This window comes from Chamaea fasciata, unplaced genomic scaffold (genome assembly GCF_029207755.1).
Source record: "Chamaea fasciata isolate MVZ Bird 193981 ecotype frontalis unplaced genomic scaffold, bChaFas1.0.hap1 SCAF_21, whole genome shotgun sequence".
Lineage (NCBI taxonomy): Eukaryota > Metazoa > Chordata > Aves > Passeriformes > Sylviidae > Chamaea > Chamaea fasciata.
The window spans coordinates 4,907,145-4,927,553 of NW_027094106.1; the positions used below are offsets into that span (position 1 = coordinate 4,907,145).

Consider the following 20,409-nt stretch of genomic DNA (forward strand, 5'->3'; position numbering starts at 1 on the left):
TGTAATAAAGAGATGCTGCAGTGCTGCAGGAAGGGACAAAGAGATCAAGTGATGTGGCACATGTGAAAATGTGGAAAAAGGTGTTAGCTGCATGTCACTTACGTTTTGCTTTTGAATTGGAACAATATCTTTTCCCAAAGATTGTGTGTAAAGCCTCTGAATCCTGTGGCAGAAAGGCTTGGAATGGAATCATCTTGCTTGTGCTCAGCTTCCTGTAATGACACCTGCCTTTCTCTCTGCTTGAGCGCTCTGCTTTGCACTTTGGATTCCCCGGTAGGAATCATAATATCTCTCTATATATTTACTTATTGGTGCTTAAAGCATATGCAGTGGTGGTTTTACTTGTAACTCTGGTTTCTGTCTCTTCGGTGTATCTTTAATTAGAAGTGCCTGCTGGCTTTCAGACATGCTCATCCCAGAGCCTTGCATCCAGAATGCGGTGCTACTTCTTCTCAAGCCTTGGTTAATGCCAAATTATTTTAAGCAAAAACAGTAAAAAGGGAGAATCTCTTTTTAGATTTTGCCTTTGTTGAATAGTGCTGCCAGAAATCCTGCATTTTGTCTGAGCTGGCTTTATGTAATGGCTTCTCCATGGTATTACCGTGGTAGGCAGGAAGCAGATGTGACCAAGTGTAAGTGATGTTTGTGTTTAGTTCCCCTGTACATATCCAAGGGCTTCAGAGCTGGATAACTTGTGACCTGCCAGGTCCATATCCTCACTGCCCCCCAGGTTAGAGATCTGCATGGAACTGTTTTCTGCTCAGTGTCCACAGGGGCAGGTGCTGCAAGTTGTGGCAGTGTTTCATTCAGGTGCATTTTCTCTGTGGAGAGATCAGTTATGAGCATTGCTTCACATGAATCCCTCTTTGGGCAAGGCAAACCCTGTGGATACCGTGTTGTAAGATGAGCCACAAAAACATGAGGGTTTTTTTATGGGCAGAGAAGAACTGAGAGTCTCACAAATGAAGATGTTCTGCCTCTGAGCTTGTCAGGCCTTTGAGCTGAGTAAGTGCTGTTCTGCATTAAGCACAGCAGATGCTGCTGAGTGAGGACATGCTTCCCTCAGCCATGAGGAAGGTGAACTCGAGTTTGTCTTGGTGATTGAACAAATTCAGGTTGTGTGGCCTCATCCTGCCTCCCTAAGACGCCCACGCTGAATTATTCATGCTGTGTTTTCTGGGAATGCTGAGTTTGTAGGTGAAATCCATAAACAGCGAAGAGAGCAAGTTGGTGAAGGTGGCATCTGCCTCACGCTCTGTCTCGCCGGGGTGGCTGAGTGTAGCAGTAGGAGCTGCTTTTGGTAGGTGTAGCTGTGAATTCCCATAAACACTCTGCCGTGTTGTGGTTGTTTGTGGCAGTACGAGCTCGTTGAGAATACAAAGCACTTCAAAGGGAGGTTTCAAGGGATGTTTCTTCATTTAGAATAAAATGCAAATACTGTGTGACCTCAAAATGGGGAGAATATCATCCATGGAGTAAAAAAGGGGAAGTGTTCCCGTGCATAGTAAAATCAGGAACAACACTACAACTGCTTCCTATTCCAAATGCGGCACCAACAAAGCAGTAATAACTTACAGGCTTGAAACTGCCAAGGAGTTCGACCTGCTTACACTAAATTCGTGCTCTGGGTTCTTTTCTAGAGGAATCCCTCTCCTTTCTTCGATGGAGATTAACCCTCAAGGGCTAAAGTTTGCTCTGTTCCATTTCTACATGTGTTTGTGCAAATGTGGGACCCCGAGAGGCAGCAGTGTTTGTGCGGAAACCGAGCAGGGGCATTCCTGCTCTCAGAGGTGAAAAGCACACTCAGGATAACATGTATCTGTCTCTTTATTAGTTTTTTAAGAATTGTTTTCCTTTGTTCCCTCCCCCAGGCAGGATGGAATTCAGGAAGATGGGATTACCCTGTGATAAAGCTGACCCATTGTGCTGCCTTTCGGCATTTTCTTTATCTCATTTCCAGGGAAGGAACTCCCTCTCTTTCCCATAAGGCTGTCCCTATCCTTTTGATGGGTTTATACAGGATTTCCTGCTGAGTCAATAGCGGAGGAGTGCAGGGAGATAGCAGTCGAGATTCGCAGGGAGCCAGTGCTCAGCCGGAGGAGGTTCAGCCCGGCGGAGGCAGAGCAGCGCTGCCTTTTGACTTATGTAAGTGGCGACTTTTTGCTGTATAATTAATAATTGTAATAAAAGCACGTTTGCATCCCATTGCACCGATACCTTCTCTGTGGCAAGATTTAGAGATAACGCAATGTCCAGACCCGCTAACATCTTTACCAGTGGGTGGGTTTCAGCCCGACTGCGACTTTAGGGCTCCGCAGACATTTTTTTTCCCCTACAGACGCATGTTCACAGCGGGACCCCCGAGCGCTGCGGGAACGGCTCCGTGCCGAGGGGATGCCCTTTCCCTGTAACCGCTGAGTCCATCCCCGTTTGGTGAGACCCCGGGACCCCGCAAGCGGCTCCCCCGTGGGCGCAAGGGGCGAGCGCGGCCCCGGTTCCCCGGAAGGGGCGGGGGTCGCCGGCTGCTGTAGGGCGGGGGTCGCGTCCCCAGGCCCCGCCCCCGCCGCCGAGGAGGCGTGGTCATCCCGCGCACAGGCCAATGAGCGGGCGGTCACGTGCGGGGGCGTGGCGGCGCGGCCCCCCGTTTCCTGCGGGTCACGTGGCCGGTGCCCGGCGTTGCCGTGGCAGCGGCGGAGGCGGCTCCGGCTCCCGCTCCCTCTCCGGATCCCGATCCCTCTCCTGCTCCGCTCCCGGTCCCTCTCCCGGCGCTCCCGGCACGGCTCCCGGACAGCAGCGCGGTGAGACACGGCCCGCCCCCGCCGCTCCCGGGGCCGCATCCCGCCCGCAGGGGGCTCATCCCCAGCGGGGCCCGCGCTCTGGGGCAGCGGGCGGCATCCCCTCAGGCGTGTTTGGGGGGAGACGGGCTCGTCCTGCAGAGGTGGGAGCATCTCTTGCCCGCGGGGCTCCGGGAGGAGGGGTCTCATCCTGCCTGGGGTGCTGGGGGGAGTTGTTTTTATCCTGCCTGAGCAGGGATTCCCCTGCCCGGGGCGATGTGGGGGGAACGCGCCTCGTCCTGCCCGGCCAGGAGGAATCCCGTGCCGGGATGTTGGTGGTGGGATGCGCGCCTCATCCTGCCTAACTGTGCACAATCCCCTACACCTGGAGGGAGAGGGTGAATGGGAAGGTTCCGCTGTGGGCAGAGAAGGGGGTCCCGTCGTGTCCGGCGGTGCTGTGGAGGTGCCATGTGATGCAGAAGGCTGGGCAGCTCCCGCGGGATATATCCGCACAGGAATGCTCTCGCTGGAGCGCTGTACGGGAGACACTTCCAGCGTACGGTGCAGGGAAAACCCTGGCCCAGGGTGCTTTTGGAACACGGGATCGAGGGGGTGAGGAGTTGTGGAGGATCCTTGGGATGCTGGATCAGGATGCAGTGGTAGGAGGTTTCCTGCCTAGGAAAGGTCCTCTTTTCCAGGTTGCCTTTGGAGGGCAAGGTGCTCGCTGGGAGTGGGTCTCATCCTGGCTTGAGGGGTCGCCTGTGTGAGGCTGCTGTTGGAGGGGAGATCCTCGCTGTGTGAGATCACCTCCTGCCCAGGGTGTGCTGAGGGTGGCTGGAAGGAGGTGCCCTGCGAGGAGGATCCCAGCTGTGGTGGTGGGACCAGGGGATCACATCCTGCCTGGGAGCTGATCCCCTGCTGCCACAAGGGTGGTCACAGCTGTGGGGTGTTCACACCCCGCCTGGGTACTCGGACACCTCAGGAGTGCTGCTGGGAGGAGTCCCAAGCCAGAAGAGAACATAAGAAGGGATTTCCCATGGCAAAGATGGCTTGAGCTCATCGGGGTGGAGTAACAGGGCTTGGGATTTGGCTTAGCCACGGCCTGCAGAGGCTTGAACAATGTTAGACAGGGAAGGAAGGAACTGGCACAAACTCACAGATCAGTCTGGGGGTTTGGGGCAGAAATGTGGGACTGAGGAGGGGGCTGGCATTCCAAAACCAGGCAGAGGAGCTGCCAGTGCTGCAGAGACAGAGCTTTGTGGGCGACTGAGCACGGCAGTGGTAGGAGGGGGATCCACTCAGCTCGGCCCTGGTGGTGCTGGCTTCGTTCCCAGCTGTGGAGAAAACCCCACACGTGCACTGAGATGTGAGGAGGCAAAGGCTTTCCCTTTTCCAAAGGACAGCACTTGGCAGGTTAAGAAAATCAACATAAGGGAGCAATCACAGAGAGCTTTGTGTCCTCCCAGTGCGAGATGAAGTGGGGTCAGAGGCGTCGGTGGTGCAGTGGAAGTGAGTGAAGACACAGCTGGGATGGACTTTGCCAGGGCTGCCTGAGGAAAAGGTCTCCTGGAGAATTCCTCATTCCCCATCCAGAACTCAACAGCCCTGTGCAGTCAAACCCTGTAGGATAGTTATTTCTGTAAGAACAAGTATCTTAAACCTTTAACTTTGCAAGGCAGGAAGGTGAAATCTCCAGAATAAGCCTCCCCTGATGCAGATGACAGGCTGTGAAGTATTTCCAGAGTAAAACTGCCGCAGCTACAGTGCATGTAAAATGCTTCTTTGGTCTTGTGTTTCAGCCCTTGGAGCCCTCCACCCAGTCCCTCCATGTCCATAGCCAGCAAGGTGAGTTTGACTTCCGGGTACTGCTTGCTTGTTTGGGTTACATTTGTGTTTATGGATTTCGTTCTGAAGCTGTTTACTTATTTGAGAACATCTCTTGAGCTGCTCCAGAGAGAAAATTCAGCCTTGTGGTATTTTTAGCTTATTTTTCTAAGAGAAGAAGCAGATGTGATTGGGTTCTCTTGCCCTCTCTCTGTAACCTCTGTATTCATTTGTCTTTTTAATGGAATTTGTCCCAGGGGTCAAAGTTTCTTACATACAAAGTTCCTAAGTATTTTATGGAAATAAACGGCACAGTAGAGGCCATCACTGTCCCAGCTGGGGACAAAGGGAGTGCATTCACTCCACGCTATACATTGCAGGATCCGCACAGGATGTTGTCACAGGAAACAGCTACATCATTTTGCTGCTCACAGATTGTTTCTTCCTCCAGTCCTCCCAGGAGGCTTTTTTAATTCTGTAAAATAGGAGATTCTTGCCTTTTCTGGAAACACGGATCAAGCAGGAAGGTTTGTCCCTGTTATTGTTTCTCTTCTTGTTTTTATTATAGCATGAATGTTCTAGTATGCCTTTCTTTTTTGTTTGTTTGTTTGGGGTGGGTTGTTTTGTTACTTCTAAATATTTTGAAAATTCCTGAGCGGGTCAGGAGCCTTCCTGGAGTGTTCCAGGGGCTGTAATAAGGGCTTTTTCAAAACCTGCCCGGGAATCATCCTGTGCTGCCATCCTTGTTATGTCTGAGGGGACTGGAACCTAAAAACCCCCCGTGTTCAGGAGGACCTGTAGTGCTTTATTTGCTATTCTTTGTTATTGTGCCTGGAACAGCTTCCTTCCCTTTTAGTAACAGCATTCAGAGTCGTGGGCAGTTGGTGTCCTTTTGATCTTTGCCACTTCTCCAAGTCTCCCAGCAGTCATGGCTTTATTAGCTGTCCCCATGTGGCCCCTGTACCTGGGCAGCTGGGTAGGGCTGTAAGGTGCCTGTGACCTTGAGAGGTGGTGCTGGGGCTAATTAGTGCCACACCAGGTGTGATTCTGGGCAGCATCTCCTCCTGGGAGCTGGTGAGTGTTTCATAGCCAGAAGGTGCAGCTCTGGTGTCTCTGCCACCACCACAGCGCTCAGTGGTGGAGTTGTGAGTGAAGGGATTAAACAAGGAATCGTGTTTTCCGTTCTTTCAAAGGCTGGGTTAGTTTCAGATGTCTGTGAGAGTTGAGAAATTTTGCACAAAACATTTTGTGGGTGTTGTTCTGTGTCTGGGGATCACCAGAGCCATTTGGCAGCAGCCTGGGGACATGATCTGTAAGACTTCCACCACCTGAAATAACTCTTGCTGCTGTCATACATCTCTCAGTGTAATCCCTTGAATCTGAAGATGATGGAATTTCCTGGAAGTAGCTTGTTTTCCCCCTTGGAATTGCTTTTTCCTTTCCCTCTGCTCAGAGTCAGGAAGTAATGGAACAGGATTCTTGATCAAATGTGGCTGATGAACAGTGTGTGAGCAGCTCAGTAAATTTAATTTCCCACTGCAAAAGCTTGGGAAGTTGATTTATTAACCCTACACAGCGTTCAGCTCTGTCGTTATTGGGGGAGAACTGTGCTCATCTAAACTGAGCTTTGATGGGCACTGCTTTAACTGAGAAAAACTGGTGTGCTGGTTTGAAAGTAAACCCGGGGGAGAGATTAAACCCCACACAAATACCTTGAGACAGACTTCAGATCGGAGTTACGATTTAATGGAAAGATTACGAAAGATGCAATGATACAGAAAAACTGGCTTAAACCCACAAAGTCAGAACACAACCTGGCCCGTGCTGGTCAGGGTGGTTGCAGTGCTGTTGAAGTGATGGTTGCAGTGGTCCTGTGGATGGTCTGGTCCTCTAACATTCAGTCAGATTCAGGCAGGAAGGTTCAGTACCTCCCCCAGAGCGGGGAATTTCACAGTGGAATGATGTGACCCTATGAGTCACAGGATATTATGGCCTGGGTCGTTACAGCTGCCGTTGAGCCATTATGGCCCATTGGCAGGGATGACCCCCGTGGGCTGGGTGTATTTATCGCGGCTGAGTTAATTTGTGAAGACAAAGAAACACCACCCTGCCATGCAGGCTTTGCCTCCTTCCCTTACCTAACAGCCAGCTTGCAGCCTGGGGGGTCGGGTGTGCACTGGGCAGCTCCTGCAAGGGGCCATTAACAGTTCATCAGGAATAATGTGGATGGGAGTAGAATACACAGTTTGGTTACACCCCACATTGTAACCCAGGAGGAATGGTTACAAAGAAAGGAAGAGCAAAAAGTGACTCCCTGAACTGGTGTTTGGTACTCTAGGGAGATGCATTTGGAGCATGATGCCCTGGGAAATGAACTGTCAACTCAAAACCAAGATAAGATGAGGACCAAGTGTATTTATGTAAAACAAATTTTTATGAGCGAGAAGGAATTAAAGGGCAAAGTTGAGGTGCCTGCTCTGAAATGAAAATCCAGATGCTGTGCAGCTTTTCTGAATTCCTGTTGGAATAGTTCCCGGGTGTACCTTTGTAATCTTTTCTGGTTCTCGTGGTCGTTTTGGCAATTATGGAGTTCTGTCTTCCAAGTTTCATGTTATTTGGTCCATCGTTTTCCACTCACCAAGGGCAAACTTGTTCAATTGCAGCTTTTCCAGTAGTTGATGTTCATCCTGTCCACCACCCCCTCTTGAGCATGACTGTTTTGTTCCCTCAGCATTTCTCTCATCATGAGCTCTGAATTAAACGTTCCCGTGGATCCTTCCACTCCTGCTTGCTGCTCTGAGCCTGGCACAAAGGGCATGGATTATCGGGACTGGGTCCGGCGCAGTTATCTGGAATTGGTCACGTCCAACCACCACTCTGTTCAAGCCCTTTCCTGGAGAAAACTGTACCTGAGCCGAGCTAAACTGAAAGCCTCCAGCAGAACCTCTGCTCTCCTCTCTGGATTTGCAATGGTAATGTGTTTTATAGCTTTTTGAACTGTGAAGGTTTTTGGGTTGGTTCAAGTCAACTATTAATCAGTGTTTTCCTCCTGGGAAGAAGCAGGGAGTTGTCTCCTGAAGAGACAAGAGGCATCTACCTGGGGGCTTCTGTTTGGCAGCTGCTGCAAATTTTGAGGCTGGCTCTCTCACTGCAGCAGGGATACATGAGCTGTCTAACAGCCAACCCACACATTCCCAAGTCAGCCCTTTAAAAATACTAATCCCCTACCTGCGAGTGATCCTGAGTGCTCCAGCAGCATTGCTAAACAATCCAGGACCTCCTTTGGCCCCGAGGCTGTCTGGTGCTGGCTGCCCTCATGCAGGCTGCTCTTGGGTGTGGAGCATTTTCAGGCCCCTGTGGTTGCTGTGGTCCTGAACGTTATTTTAATTTCTCTGCGTGTTTTCTCAGGTCACAGTGTCTAAAATAAGGTGGAGGTTTGGTCACAGTCTGCCAAAGTGAAGTTTGCATAGCGCGATCGGGGAGATCGTGTTCTACCACTGAGGTGTGAGAAGGGCCCTGAGCCTCAGACCTGGTGTCAGAGGGCTCTGCAGCCTGCAGGGAGCCAAACCTGGTATATTTTTGTCAGTGCTGCCTATTGGAAGTGATCCCTGGTGCTTGCTTTCTGCTGTGCAGCACTTGGGTGTTATTTGGAAGTGATTTGCATAGGTCAGAACCGTGTCAGAAGTGAGCAAATAAACAAGACTGAGACAGTCAGCGGTCCAGTGCTCAGGCCTGTCTGAGTGGTGTGTTAAAACACCACCATGCTGTGTCAGTGTGAGCCCCTTTATCTCCCATCGGCTTTTGCTTACTGGGAGTGACAATTGAAACCAGTTTGGGGGAGGTTTCCTGTTCAGGAAGTGGGCAGGTCTGGTTGGTCCCGAGGTCTGTCAGCAGAGGGGCAGAGGGCAGCGCCTGGATGTCATGGGACATGATGTGAAGATGTTTCATCCTGCAGCTTACAAGCTGGGAGGGAAAGACACAACTCAGGAACTTTCCAGATTGCCTTTTTTGTTTTATTTTAGCTTTTTCCGCTGCTTTTTCCTCCCCCAGCCCCCCAGATCATGAATCATCTGTAACATTACAACAGCCTGGGATGATGAAGTTGGTCACCCAAAGTGAAGCTGGAAAGCTGCAGGCGGGAGCTTCAGTGGGAGCGGGCTGGAGTGGAGACAGGGTGCTCATTACTCTCCACTCACTAGCTGTGTGCAAAAGATGCCCTTAAAAGCATTTCTCAACTCTCCACTCACTGGCTGTGTGCAAAGGATGCCCTTAAAAGCTTTTCTCAAAGTCTGTCTTGGTTTGTAACCAAGCTTGTGTGCTGCAGGGGCAGAAGGTCTCTCCTCTTTGAGAAAGCTGGGTGCTCTCCTGTAGACTTCTCTCACACAGGAGTTTTCTTTCTCCAAAAAGCCTCTCACATGTGTGCCTCTGGTTGCTGGAGTTCCATTGTGACTATTGTCCTTCACACGATTATTAAATTAACATTTTGTATTGTTGGGGACTGATCTACAAGCGTGGTCACACAAGGTGTCCCTGCTGGGGTGTGCTGTCACTGGCACCACTGAGACTCAGGGGCCTGCAGCCCACCCACACTGCAGGGCTGAACCACATCTCTGAAAACAAAGCAGGCTTTCTCAGCTCTCACAGCTGAAAGTTGCTGAAAGTCCTTGGCAAACACACAAAATTAACCACTGGTTTTGCATTCTCTTTGAACTGTTTAAAGTGCAGTTGAATATACATAGGTGTAAGTAGTGTTAATTATGCTCACCAGCCTAACGTAAGAAATAGACTTGAAATCAGTAACTGAGAAATAAAATCTCTTGCAATCAGGTTTTGTTGGGGTTTTTTGGGTTTTTTTGTTGGTTTTTTTTTTTTTTTTTGTTTTTTGTTTTTTTTTGGTTTTTTTTTATTAGCAAGCTTTTTCCCCAGCTGATTGGAAAGCTGAGGTGTTTGTTCCTCCTGGGTTATTTCTCCACTGGTAGGCAGGAATTCAGTACACGGATGTTTACTCTCTAGTAAGAGCACCTCTTTGGCTATTGATGAAAGAAGAGAAGTTATTTAGAGATAAATATGTGTAGACGTGGCACTTAGGGCCATGGTTTAGTGGTGGACTTGGCAGTGCTGGTGTAGTGGTTGGATTCTGTGATCCTAAAGGTGTTTTCCAGTCTGAAGGATTCTATTAAAGTTTCCCCAAAGCCTGCGTTTAACTATGTAAACAAATGTCATCCAGGGCTTGGCTATTGCTTTATTTACTTCCCTGTTGGTGTGTTTGATTCAAGCTAGCTCCATATTGGCTGAAATTATTGTGAGCTGTTGGATATTTCACCAACAGCCCATGGCTCTGATCCAGCTCCTTCTGGACAGGCTGCAGAATAATGCAAACCTTCCTCGTTACCATCCCTGGTATTTCTGGCAGAGCACTGAGGCAGGTCAGGAGGATGTGGGTCATTCCAGTGCCAGGTCTCCTTGGAGGTGGACTGTAGGGCAGCTGCATCTGCCCTGAGGAGGCTGCAAATAAAGGAAATTTAGAGGGAGCTTAGGAAACCTCCTTAATAATTTTCCTGATGGAAATAAGAGCTATTACTGCTAATCCATCTTCTCAATACTTATCTAATTGCTACAGGATATGTGTTTGATTAAAAAAAACAAAACCAAAACAAAAACCCTGACAGATCTACTGGAGTTATTGTTTTTACAGTCTGCCAAACCATCTGTGAGAATGTGTCATGGTTTATGTTAAGCCATTTGTCATCCTTTTGCTTGATATTATCTGTCCTGGTCTAAATTTCTCAAGATGAATAATATCTTTGTTGTGGCCAGTCTGAGCTGTACTGGTCTAAACCCCACCATCATTGCATGTAATTTAATTGCAGTTTAATTCTAAAATGTTGTGAGCCCTTGATCCTGCAATTGTGGAGTTCAGCTAGGTTATTCTCAAGCTTAAAACTAATCCTGTGCTGAAATATTCCATGGCTTGGCGGAGAGCTCAGCCTCGCAAAGTTGCTTCTAGGAAGAGGTTAAAATAAAGAGGGGTATTACATGGAAGAGTATAATTGTATCAAACATGACATATTAATAGTTTTACAGGCTAGGCAGCATTTTTAATGATTTTTAAATGGGTTATGTCAGCTTGTCCTCTTTCTCTTATCCCGGTCAGGGAATGACATGACAGCCTGTGCTGGGTAAAGCAATAAGAGCTCACTCACCTTCTCAGTACTTGTTTGGGTTAAAACGAACTGTTTTTCTGCCTTGCTGCCCTATCTGGATTGTTGGTGTTTTTCACTGAAATACCTCTTACTGAGCCATCAGTCAGTGTTAAAAATTCATCACATTGCACAGCTGAAGCTCGCCCTGGGGAATAGGTTAGTCTGGGAGGAAACATCCAATTAGCTGAAAAGTGCTACTCATGTGAAGGATAACAAGCAGAAATTGATATGTTGACATCAGCCAGGCTTTCAGCTTTAATATCAAGCTATAAATTGGACATGCAGGTACAATTCCCATTCAGCTGTGTCTCTGGGTATTAACAGCACCCCATAATGAACAATGTACCTGCAGGTTTTCCTGGCTGATGGGGCGTGACTGGCAACCACAGTGCTGTACAAATTCATGGTACAGTGAAGCAGAGAATAAATCTGATCTCCTCCCTCCCAAATCAATAGAAGGGGAACTGCAAAGGGAGCATACACAAGGCAACGGGAAATCTGTTCTAATTAAATTGACCTTGCAATTGATAGTGATGCCAGTCCTGTGTTAGGATTTTCTCTGCTATACAAGAACTACTGTAAACTACAACCAGGAGCTAATAAAAACAAACAAAGGTAAAACCCCGACATGTTCATGATCAGAGCAGAAGGCTGGGAATGCCCAAGAACCATCACAGGATTTATGGTGTCTCTAATGTCTTAAATAGTTGATGAAGCTATAAAATCCAGACTTGTAGAGATTGACCATTTTCCACACATGTTTTATCTTGTTTGCTGGTAAGTGTGTTGAGACTTGACTGTGATCTAATGGGTTTCAGAGCAAATGTAGGTAGGGCAGCAGTCATGCCAGCTGGTTTCCATTCCCTTTAATCGTTTTCAGGGCTTCCAGCAGGGACAACATGAGCATACCCCTAATCTTCCAGTGCCTAAATAATATTATGAACAAGTAATACCAGAGCAAGTGGTGCAGGTGATTATACAGAGCCTGAAATGGCTGCTCAGGGGAGTCTCATATGAAGTCTTGATAACATAATCATGAGTCAGTTCTGCAAAATCCTTCTGTGTCCCAGAACCGAGTGCAGATTTGAAACTTTGCCTTCTAATGATGTTCTTTAGAGGGGCTTCTTTCCAGTAAGCAGTGCTGTGCTGGACAGGAGGTCAGCTGGAATCACCAGAGGTTTTCCTTACTGCCAAGAGACTTAATTTCTCCGCAAATCATGAAGTGCAGCTACAGATCCAAGCCAGCTGCTAGAGAGGAATGTTTGATAGTCTTATCCACTGCTTTCATGTATTTTCTTAGCAGAAGGTTTGTTCAGTCCTTTCAGGGGTGCCACCACACAGAAGTACTGGTTTGCTTCACAGGTAGCTTAAGTAATTGTAAAGATTCTTATGCTGAACCAGTTAACAGGACTCCAGTTCTGATCTCAAAGGAGCCTCCTGCTCTCTTGCACACGTTCTGCTTCTTAAGCTTTATTTGATTAAAGTAAAAATAGCTTTAGAGACCTGCTGTGTGATAGCTCTTGTTTTGGGAAGGAGACTCCTGAGTTACTGAGCACACCCATAAACCAGTAGCTGTCCACTTCTGCTGGGTGTATCACTAAGTTATTGCCTCTCAAGGGAGAAATTTGAGGATATAAATAACTTAAAAGTTATTTATCTGGGCATATTTGTAATGAGAACAAACGTAAACCGTTCTGAGAATAGAAGGCAGTTATTTTAACTATGGGCTAACTTAAGCTATAAAGTGGCTTGTGTGCTTCCCATGGTGGGTAGTGAAACCTGTCTGGACACTGGCCAGAGGAGCTGCTTGGTTTTGCTTTTCTTTACACGCCTGAAGCTGAAACTTCCTGCGCTGCAGCTGCAAGGAAGGAGTGGCAGTGGAGGGTGTGATGGTGGGTTATAGCAGGCTGTTAGCTGCCTCGCAGCACCACGTGGCATCTAATGAGCTCCTTCTGTTGTGTGCTGGGTTTGGGGCAGTTCCTGTGGCTCGTGGTGGCAAGGAGAGAAGTTTTTTGAGAAAACCACAGTCTCAGAAGGGCCGCAGCACAGGCGGCGCATGCATCCTTGTGGGTGACAGCAGTGATCCGTCAGGGCTGCTATTCCAAAAAGCTCTGGAGTGTGTACTTGGCCTTAGGTGTTCTTCCTGAATCAAGATGCTTTCCTGGCTGAAAGCCTTGAGAAGAGGAAAGCCAGCAGGTGTTGACAAGCTCTTTGTTCCTTCCCCAGGTCGCCATGGTGGAGGTGCAGCTGGAGGTGCAGTACAAGTACCCCCAGATGCTGCTGATTGCCTTCAGCGCCTGCACTACGGTGCTGGTGGCCGTTCACCTCTTTGCCCTCCTCATCAGCACCTGCATCCTGCCCAACGTGGAGGCCGTGAGCAACATCCACAACCTGAACTCCATCAGCGAGTCCCCCCACGAGCGCATGCACCCCTACATCGAGCTGGCCTGGGGCTTCTCCACTGTCCTGGGAATCCTCCTTTTCCTTGCCGAAGTCGTGCTCCTGTGCTGGATAAAATTCCTGCCAGTGGGCTCCATCCTGAAAAACGAGACCACCAACGTGGAGAAGCCCAGCAGCCACGCAGGGTGGCAGTCAGCACTGGTGTCCACCATCATCATGGTCCCTGTGGGTCTGATTTTTGTCGTCTTCACCATCCACTTCTACCGCTCCTTGGTGCGGCACAAAACAGAGCGGCACAACCGGGAGATCGAGGAGCTCCACAAACTGAAAGTGCAGCTAGATGGGCATGACAGAGGCATGCAGGTGGTGTGACAGAGCCTGCACACAGCTCAGAGAGCAAAGAGCAAGATAAAATACCTGGTCTGCTGCTTGGTGAGAAGCACCAGAAATGGATTTTCTTGAGGCTTAAATCTGTAAATGCTACTTGCCTGCCATTTCTAGCTGTGGGTTCTTGTGCTGTTCCACGTGCTGGGGGCTCTGCCCTGGTTCTGGTCCCACACACTTGGTACTTAAGTTGACACTGCCGTGGTGTTCAAGGTCAAAACTTTATCTACCTTAACATTGGTAGCCAAAAATCTGTATTTTTTACAATTGCAATATTCCATTACCAAAAGTGAAACTGCATCGGCTGTCCCAAAAAACCTCTGTGTATGTGTGTGTGTAGGACCTGTCTTACATGTCAGAACTCCCTGGCTGTCAGCGCAGCCACAACTAACTGACAGCTCATTCCTAGAGCAGAGCTGATTATTGTGGGTACCTGCAGCTGACTCAAGGACATCCAGGAAAGCACAACAGAAACTGAGAATGTTGATCACCATTGTTCCAAAGCAAGTATTCCATAAATACATAAACAGAAAGAAAACAGCCTTAGCTTTTATGTTCTTTTCTTGCTATTATTTACTCTATTTTTACAGCTTGGGATGTAGAATTTTGAATTGCAGGAGGCTGGGAGGTTTTCTCGTACTTTCTTCAGCAGCATCTGTCACCTTAGTTTGAGTAAGTGCCAAGATCATGTGTTTTTTCCCAATAAGAGGCAAGAGTGCCCAGGGAAGGCTTACAGGTGTTTTAGTTTTAACAAGGACGTTCTTAAAACGGAACAGTGACAGGGAATTTAATGAGACAAGACTTTGAAGGACTAACAAAGCAAGTTTCAAGGAGGTAAAGTAGTGACAGCAAGTATTGTAGAAATCTGCCACTGTGTCTTCTTCATTTGTGCATTGCTGTGATGCCTTTTGCCTGGTTTGCTGGAGAGAGCAAGCCCAGTCCTGTGTTATTTCATCATTTGCGGTTTTGGGGTTTTTTTTCTTTTTCTTTATTTAATTGACTGTAGCATTTTTCTGTCAGAAATGAATGCTTCCCTTCTCCCTCTCTACCAAAGCAGACAACTCCTCTGGTGGAACCTGGAGCTGTCCTGGCGAGCCTGATGGAGCTGGATCTGGCAGGAATGCTGTGTGCCATTAAACAGCTATCCCTTTCCTTTGAGCTCATTTCTTTTTTCAGCAGCTGAGACAATGACACTTGCATGTCTGTGTTGCTTAGCAAGGGAAGCTTGTAAATTCCACAGCATCCTCGTGGGTGAAAACTTCTGTAAAAAAACCACCCGATTTTATGATTTTTGATAACTTTGTGGAGAGAAGAGTGTTTTGCAACCATCAGCTCTTTTAAGGGAAAGTCAGGCTTTCTGACACACAGGGCTGCAAGAAGCATAAGCACATTTTCTTGGCCCTGATCCTGTGCTGGTTTCCTCCTCTGCACTCTAAAACTGCAGTTTCAGAGTCTCCGAGGCCTTATAGGTTTCTGTAATCGTTGAGGATGTTTATAACGTTCTATTTAACCCTGGGCCCTTATCCCACTGGGATTTGAGGGCTCCAGTGGCAGTGTATTACATGTCAGCTTCCCAGAAGGGAGAGTACACACAAACCCCAGGGCAGCAGGGTGAGACTATCCCAATATTCCTCTCTGGCGAGGGCGTTGGGAAACCAGCTCTCATCTCCCTTGTTTACATGTGAATGTGAGCATTGCTGAACAAGTTGCTTAGCACTGTGTCTGTGGCTTTCATCTGCTGTTCTTGCTGCAGTTGGCATGTACCATATTGGCTGATGTGCAGCAAAGAAAATCGTCTTTGTGTGCTAAATGGCTAATCTGTACTCATGTGCATATGCAAAAAACAAGGAGTGTCCTCCAGGAAGTGGGGTGGTCCTGAAATTCACATGAACTCCCCAGGACTCTGCCCTCTCTCCCTCCTCTTTTTACCATAATAAAAATCAAAAGGTTTATACAACAGAATCAGAGTGGAGTTTTGTGCCAAGTGCTACATGTGTTGGCTCCTCTACCAACAGAATTTCTGTTGAGAGGCCAGAGCCAGAGCAGATGGGCTGAATCTCTCATCTGTACTTTGCACTCTCCTTTAACATCAGTAATAGTAGGACCTTGTGTGCTGAGAGGCTCAGAAGGCTGTCAAGGAAAGTATTGCACCGTTTTTGCAATATCTTTTTTAAAACCCTCTCCCCGTGCAAAAGCAATGCAGCTTGCATCATTCATTTAATTTTTTGCGGATATAATAAACTTCAGCAAATTGAGAAAGGCAGCAGAAACTGTGCTTTGATTTTGTAGAATAATTCATTTAGTCTTGGGTGGGATTGCATTCAAGATCAATCTCAAGGCAGCATATCTGTGACTGGAGTGGGACCACCTTACTCCAGGGTCGAGTCTGAGGTACAGTTTGGGATGGTGTCCCAAGGGCAAATGCTCCTAGAACAGAATAATAACGTGCTTTCTGTCTTTGCTTGCAGCTTTGTTTCTTGTGTCTCTCCGGGCACTAAGTTCTCCCTTCCATGAGAAGCTCATTGGGGGTATTTTTGATTCCCAAGGTTACCCATCCACCTTCATGCTGTAACTCCTCTGCCTTCCCAACAACATCACTTGCTTTTCTTGCTCCTGCCTCTCTTCCTGCAATTTATTTACATTTTCACCACAGTTGAGTCCAGACTTGTGTTGCAGAAATGTTACCTGTGGTACCAGCCACGGGAGTTCATCCATAAGGGAAGGAGCAGGAATGTTGTCGTTGTCCAGCTGGGTGTTTCTGTGCTACGGCACCAGGAAATCCTCCTTGCTCCTGCTGCTGCCCCCGTGGCTGTCAGCAGGATTCCCATCAGTCAAGCCAGCCTTTCCACACTGTCCCAGCAGGGCTGGCAGCTCTCTGTGTCACGTCTGGGTTTGTCTGCCCGTGCCTGGCCACATCTGTCCTGTGCTGTCACCTCTCTGTCATTCCTGTGGTGTCTATCGTTCTTGGAGTGTCCCAGGTTTTGTGTGGCTGCAATCCTGCAATGCCTGCATGGAGATGCTTCTTCCAGGGGTTCCCCCCTCAGCTGGGGATATGTCTTGAGGATCTCCCTTGGCTTTCTGTGCCAGCTTTGGGCTCTGGCCTGCTGCAGTCTGGGGTGGCTGCTGCCCTAATTCTCAGCCCCCTTGGGCTGTGCCTCTCTGGACCAGCTATTGCCTTGTTTGAGCTATTTCTCCAGTCTTTGCATTGGAGCTTAGCACAGGGACAGCCATGATCTTGCTTCAGAGTCCTGAGTCTTCCCCTGGATTTTTTTTTTTTTTTTGGCCAGTTTTTGCCCAGCAGGAAAGTGCCGCTGCCCCTGCCTGCTCACCTTAAAGCAGGGAAGGAACTCTTAAGGACAGGGGAACAACAACTTTTTGTATCAGTCCCGCGCACCAGCCTTGGTTAGGAGGCAATTCCTCTCTCCTTAGCAGGAGTAAAGACGGGGCACGACCGCGAGCTGGAGGGAGCAGGATCGGGTTCTCCCTTTGCCGTATTCAGTGGCAGCTCTCACTCCGTGATCTCTCTATTTTTAACATCGCCCCCGGGCAGGGCTGGCTCCCTGTTTCAGTGGAGAGGAGGCTCTCGGGGAGACTTTGTGACCGTGAGAGATGGAGCAATGTTGGGTTGGAGCATGTGACGGATGAAAGCGATACGGTGCGAGAGCCCTCCCGGGCAGAGGGAGGGCGGCCGTAAGCGCTCAGATACCTGGAAGTGTTTCTGGAGAGCACCGGGGTGGGTGCAGCTGCAGAGAAAACATCCTTCCACATCCTTCCCTGTCCTTCCACATCCTTCCGTTTCCTGGCTCTGGGATTTGGGGATGGGCAATCCCGGGTCGTTGCCTCGCGGTTACCTGTGCTGGGCAGGGGGTTGGAGGTGCTCCTCCCGCCTTCCACAATGTGCTTTCTTTTCTTATCCTGCCTTCTAGCAAACAAACAAAAGGCCTTGGAGTTTCCCCGCTGCTGTAGATTCCTTATCTTTTAAATCTCATTGCATCAACTTCTAAGACAGCTTCCTCAACACTCCCTCAAGCTGCAATCAAGTTCGGCTGGGCCAGGGGGGATATTTTTCTGATTAGCTGACAGGTTCTCTACAGCCATCTCAAAGCAGGTTCAGTAATTAAAATTGACTGGCTGGATTTGGGGAGTATTTCCCTGAATCCCTGTGTGTCCAGCTGGGAACTTGCTTTCTGCCCAGAAGTGTGACAGCCATGAGTTCTGAGGGGGGGAAAAAAAAAAAATCTGTATTTTAACTTCGCCTATTCTTGTTTTACTTCTGCATGAACAATATTTAATGTAGAACGACGAATGTATCTCAGTTATTGTCCAGCTGTGTGAGAGAAACTGGATAAACTTGCTCAGTTTTATGCTTCCTGGTGATTTCAGACTGATTTCTTGAAAGGCAGCTCAAGTCCTCCAGCATCCTCTATGGGTTAACTTGGGTTCTGCCTTTTTGAAAAAAAACTTGCTCAGATATTATCGTTCTCCTTTTGCAATGCACAAGGAGATAACAATTAGATGCACTTCCTTTTAATGAGGGTCTGGGTCTTGGCACGTGTTTTACAAGAAGGTTAAGGAGACAAGGAACTCCTATAACAGGAAGACAATTAAAGTTTGTCTTCTGTTAATACTAGCTAAGTGGACAAAATTACTTTTAAGAGATCATTAAGATTAAGACATCTTCATACTTTTCTCAGATTTCTGTGGTACTTGACAGTAAATTATTAATGATTTGTAACACTGCAAAACAGGATTTTCTGGCTTTTTTCCTGGTTTTCTGGCTTTTTAGGAGAGAATGTAGATAAAGTTTTAAGGAGTAATACTGAACAGATGGGTGTGCAATTGCATTTTGGTCTAAGGATGATGCCCAGAGGCTGTTTAACAGGTGAAAGACGTCAAAAGACTGGCACAGCAATGCCTGTGTAGTGACTAGATTAAGTTTTGGACTTCAAAAACAGCAAAAAAAATCCCTCACTTTTTGGCTCAGTATGTAATTATTTGCATTTTTTCACATTTAAGATATCAGCTAGGAAGAGCTGGAATCTTCTGGCAAGAACAGCAGCTTCCTGTATAGTTCAATCAAGGCAGAAAAATTCAGCCAGCAAATGCAGAGCAGAAGATGAACTAACACTGTGTAAGTTATTGTGGCAGTCTGATTCATCAGAATCCATCATCTGCTTTCACTGTGGGGAGAATGGAGCAGCAGGGTCGCACACAGAAAGTGGTTTAGCAGCCTGAGAGCACAATATAAATGTAAAGGGGGGCATTGGAAATTAGGGCCAGGCATTAATGGCAACATTGACTGCTGCAGTGTGGTGAGCAGAGAGCAGATCCATGGAGAGGCTTGGAACTGAAGGGTGAGGAGGATCCAGGTGCAGTGTTTGCTCTCTCTGTGACAGCCTGTGCTGCGTTTCCTCCCTGTGTGTCTGTGCCAGGCTGGCAGGCTCCTCCTTCTGCTTGGACAAAGCCCCTCTGCTCCAGCAGCAGCTCCAGGTGCTGTCCTGGGGATATCCCACTCCCTACTGAGCCCTGTGGACACCACGCTGTAGAAAAGGTGAGGAACTGCTGCTCTCAGAGCACTGCCTGCTTTTGGGAGTGGGCAGTCACAGAACGGGTTGGGTTGGAAGGGACTTTAATGATCATCCAGTTCTTGCCCCCTGCCATGGGCAGGGACACCTTCCACTAGACCAGTTTGCTCCAACCTGGCCTTGGACACTCCCAGGGATCCAGGGACAGCCACAGCTTCTCTGGGCACCCTGTGCCAGGGCCTCCCCACTCTCACAGGGAAGACTTCCAAATATCTAACCTAGATATACCCTCTTGCAGTTGCAGCCTATGAGGAATTTCCTGGGACAGAGCTCGCTGTGAGCAGGTGTGGCCTGCCTGTTGTGTGTCTGTGTTTGCAGTGAAGAGGTTCCATCAGAGGAGATGTGCTGTGGCTGCTGGAACTGCTGCTGGAGCTCCTTGAGGACACTCACCAGCCCACCTGGATGGAGGTTTGGAGTTTGGGACTGCCCATGGGAGCCCTGCTGAAATTGGCACTAAACTGAACCTGGCTCGTTGCAGCCCACAAAGGGTTCCGGTTGTATCTGTTGGTTTAAACTGATGAAAAAAATATCCTGATGGACCCATCTGATTCCTGGTAACCGTCCTAGGTGAAGAGCTCCCTCCCCTGCAGAAAAGCAGAGGGCAGTGCCTGTGGCAGGAGCAGCAAATCCTGTGCAGTGCCGAGGGAGCACTTGTGGGGCAGAACACAGCAGTGCAGGGACGCTGAGATCTGTCCCCTTTCCTCACCGGCCAAAGCCAGGCAGCACTGCCTGCTGGTGGCAAGGTGGTGTTCTCCTGCTGCAGGTGAGCCTGTGCTGAAGGGCTGTCATGGCACCACCGTGCTTGTTAAAGGATCACGCTTCTTCCACAGCACAACTTCGTTTTCAAGAGCACAGAAGTTTGTTCGGCGCAGACAGATGGCCTCAGATCAGCTTCTGCTCCAAATGACTACTTGAATGTTAGGTACGAGGCATGATTCAAACCTGACTGCTGGAGGTGCCAGGAAAATAAATGATAGCTGCCAGGGTTGCAGTCTGTTGCCCAGCTAATTCCCAAAATCAGACTCTCGCTACTGAGAGCTGACAGCAGGGTTCAGAGATGACAAATGATCAAAAAATAACACAGTCTGTGCAGGCCTTTGGTCTGATCTCTGTCCAAGCCCAAAGAGTCAGCACTGGCCCTCTCTAAATGCTGCTCCTTGGTCCCAGAAGATGCAGGTCACACATGGAATTTATGATTAATCTTCATTGTTACAGCATGAATCTTCAGAAAAGGATAAT

The 20,409-nt window shown here is 48.4% G+C and overlaps 1 protein-coding gene across 5 annotated transcripts; it reads left to right on the forward strand.

The window, feature by feature from the left end:
- The first annotated feature begins 42 nt into the window (after positions 1–42).
- On the forward strand, positions 43–17,949 carry ORAI2 (ORAI calcium release-activated calcium modulator 2). 5 transcript variants are annotated; one of them, XM_066201637.1, is made up of 4 exons: positions 43–2,145; positions 4,574–4,619; positions 7,330–7,570; positions 13,028–17,949. In XM_066201637.1, exons 3-4 carry the CDS (start codon positions 7,343–7,345, stop codon positions 13,571–13,573), a joined length of 774 nt encoding a protein of 257 aa, XP_066057734.1. In that variant the 5' UTR covers positions 43–2,145; positions 4,574–4,619; positions 7,330–7,342; the 3' UTR covers positions 13,574–17,949. The 5 variants fall into 5 exon arrangements, with proteins under 5 accessions (XP_066057734.1, XP_066057733.1, XP_066057736.1 ...); XM_066201636.1 differs by lacking the exon at positions 43–2,145 and adding an exon at positions 2,688–2,798; XM_066201639.1 differs by lacking the exon at positions 43–2,145 and adding an exon at positions 2,915–2,938.
- Positions 17,950–20,409: the final 2,460 nt, after the last annotated feature.

What these genes read in the sequence shown, in the direction of transcription:
- ORAI2 (XM_066201637.1), top strand. Translation starts at nt 7,343, where the DNA reads ATGAGCTCTGAATTAAACGTTCCCGTGGATCCTTCCACTCCTGCTTGC. An exon ending in TCCTCTCTGGATTTGCAATG is followed by an intron (nt 7,571 to 13,027) that starts GTAATGTGTTTT and finishes TTCCTTCCCCAG; the next exon opens with GTCGCCATGGTGGAGGTGCA.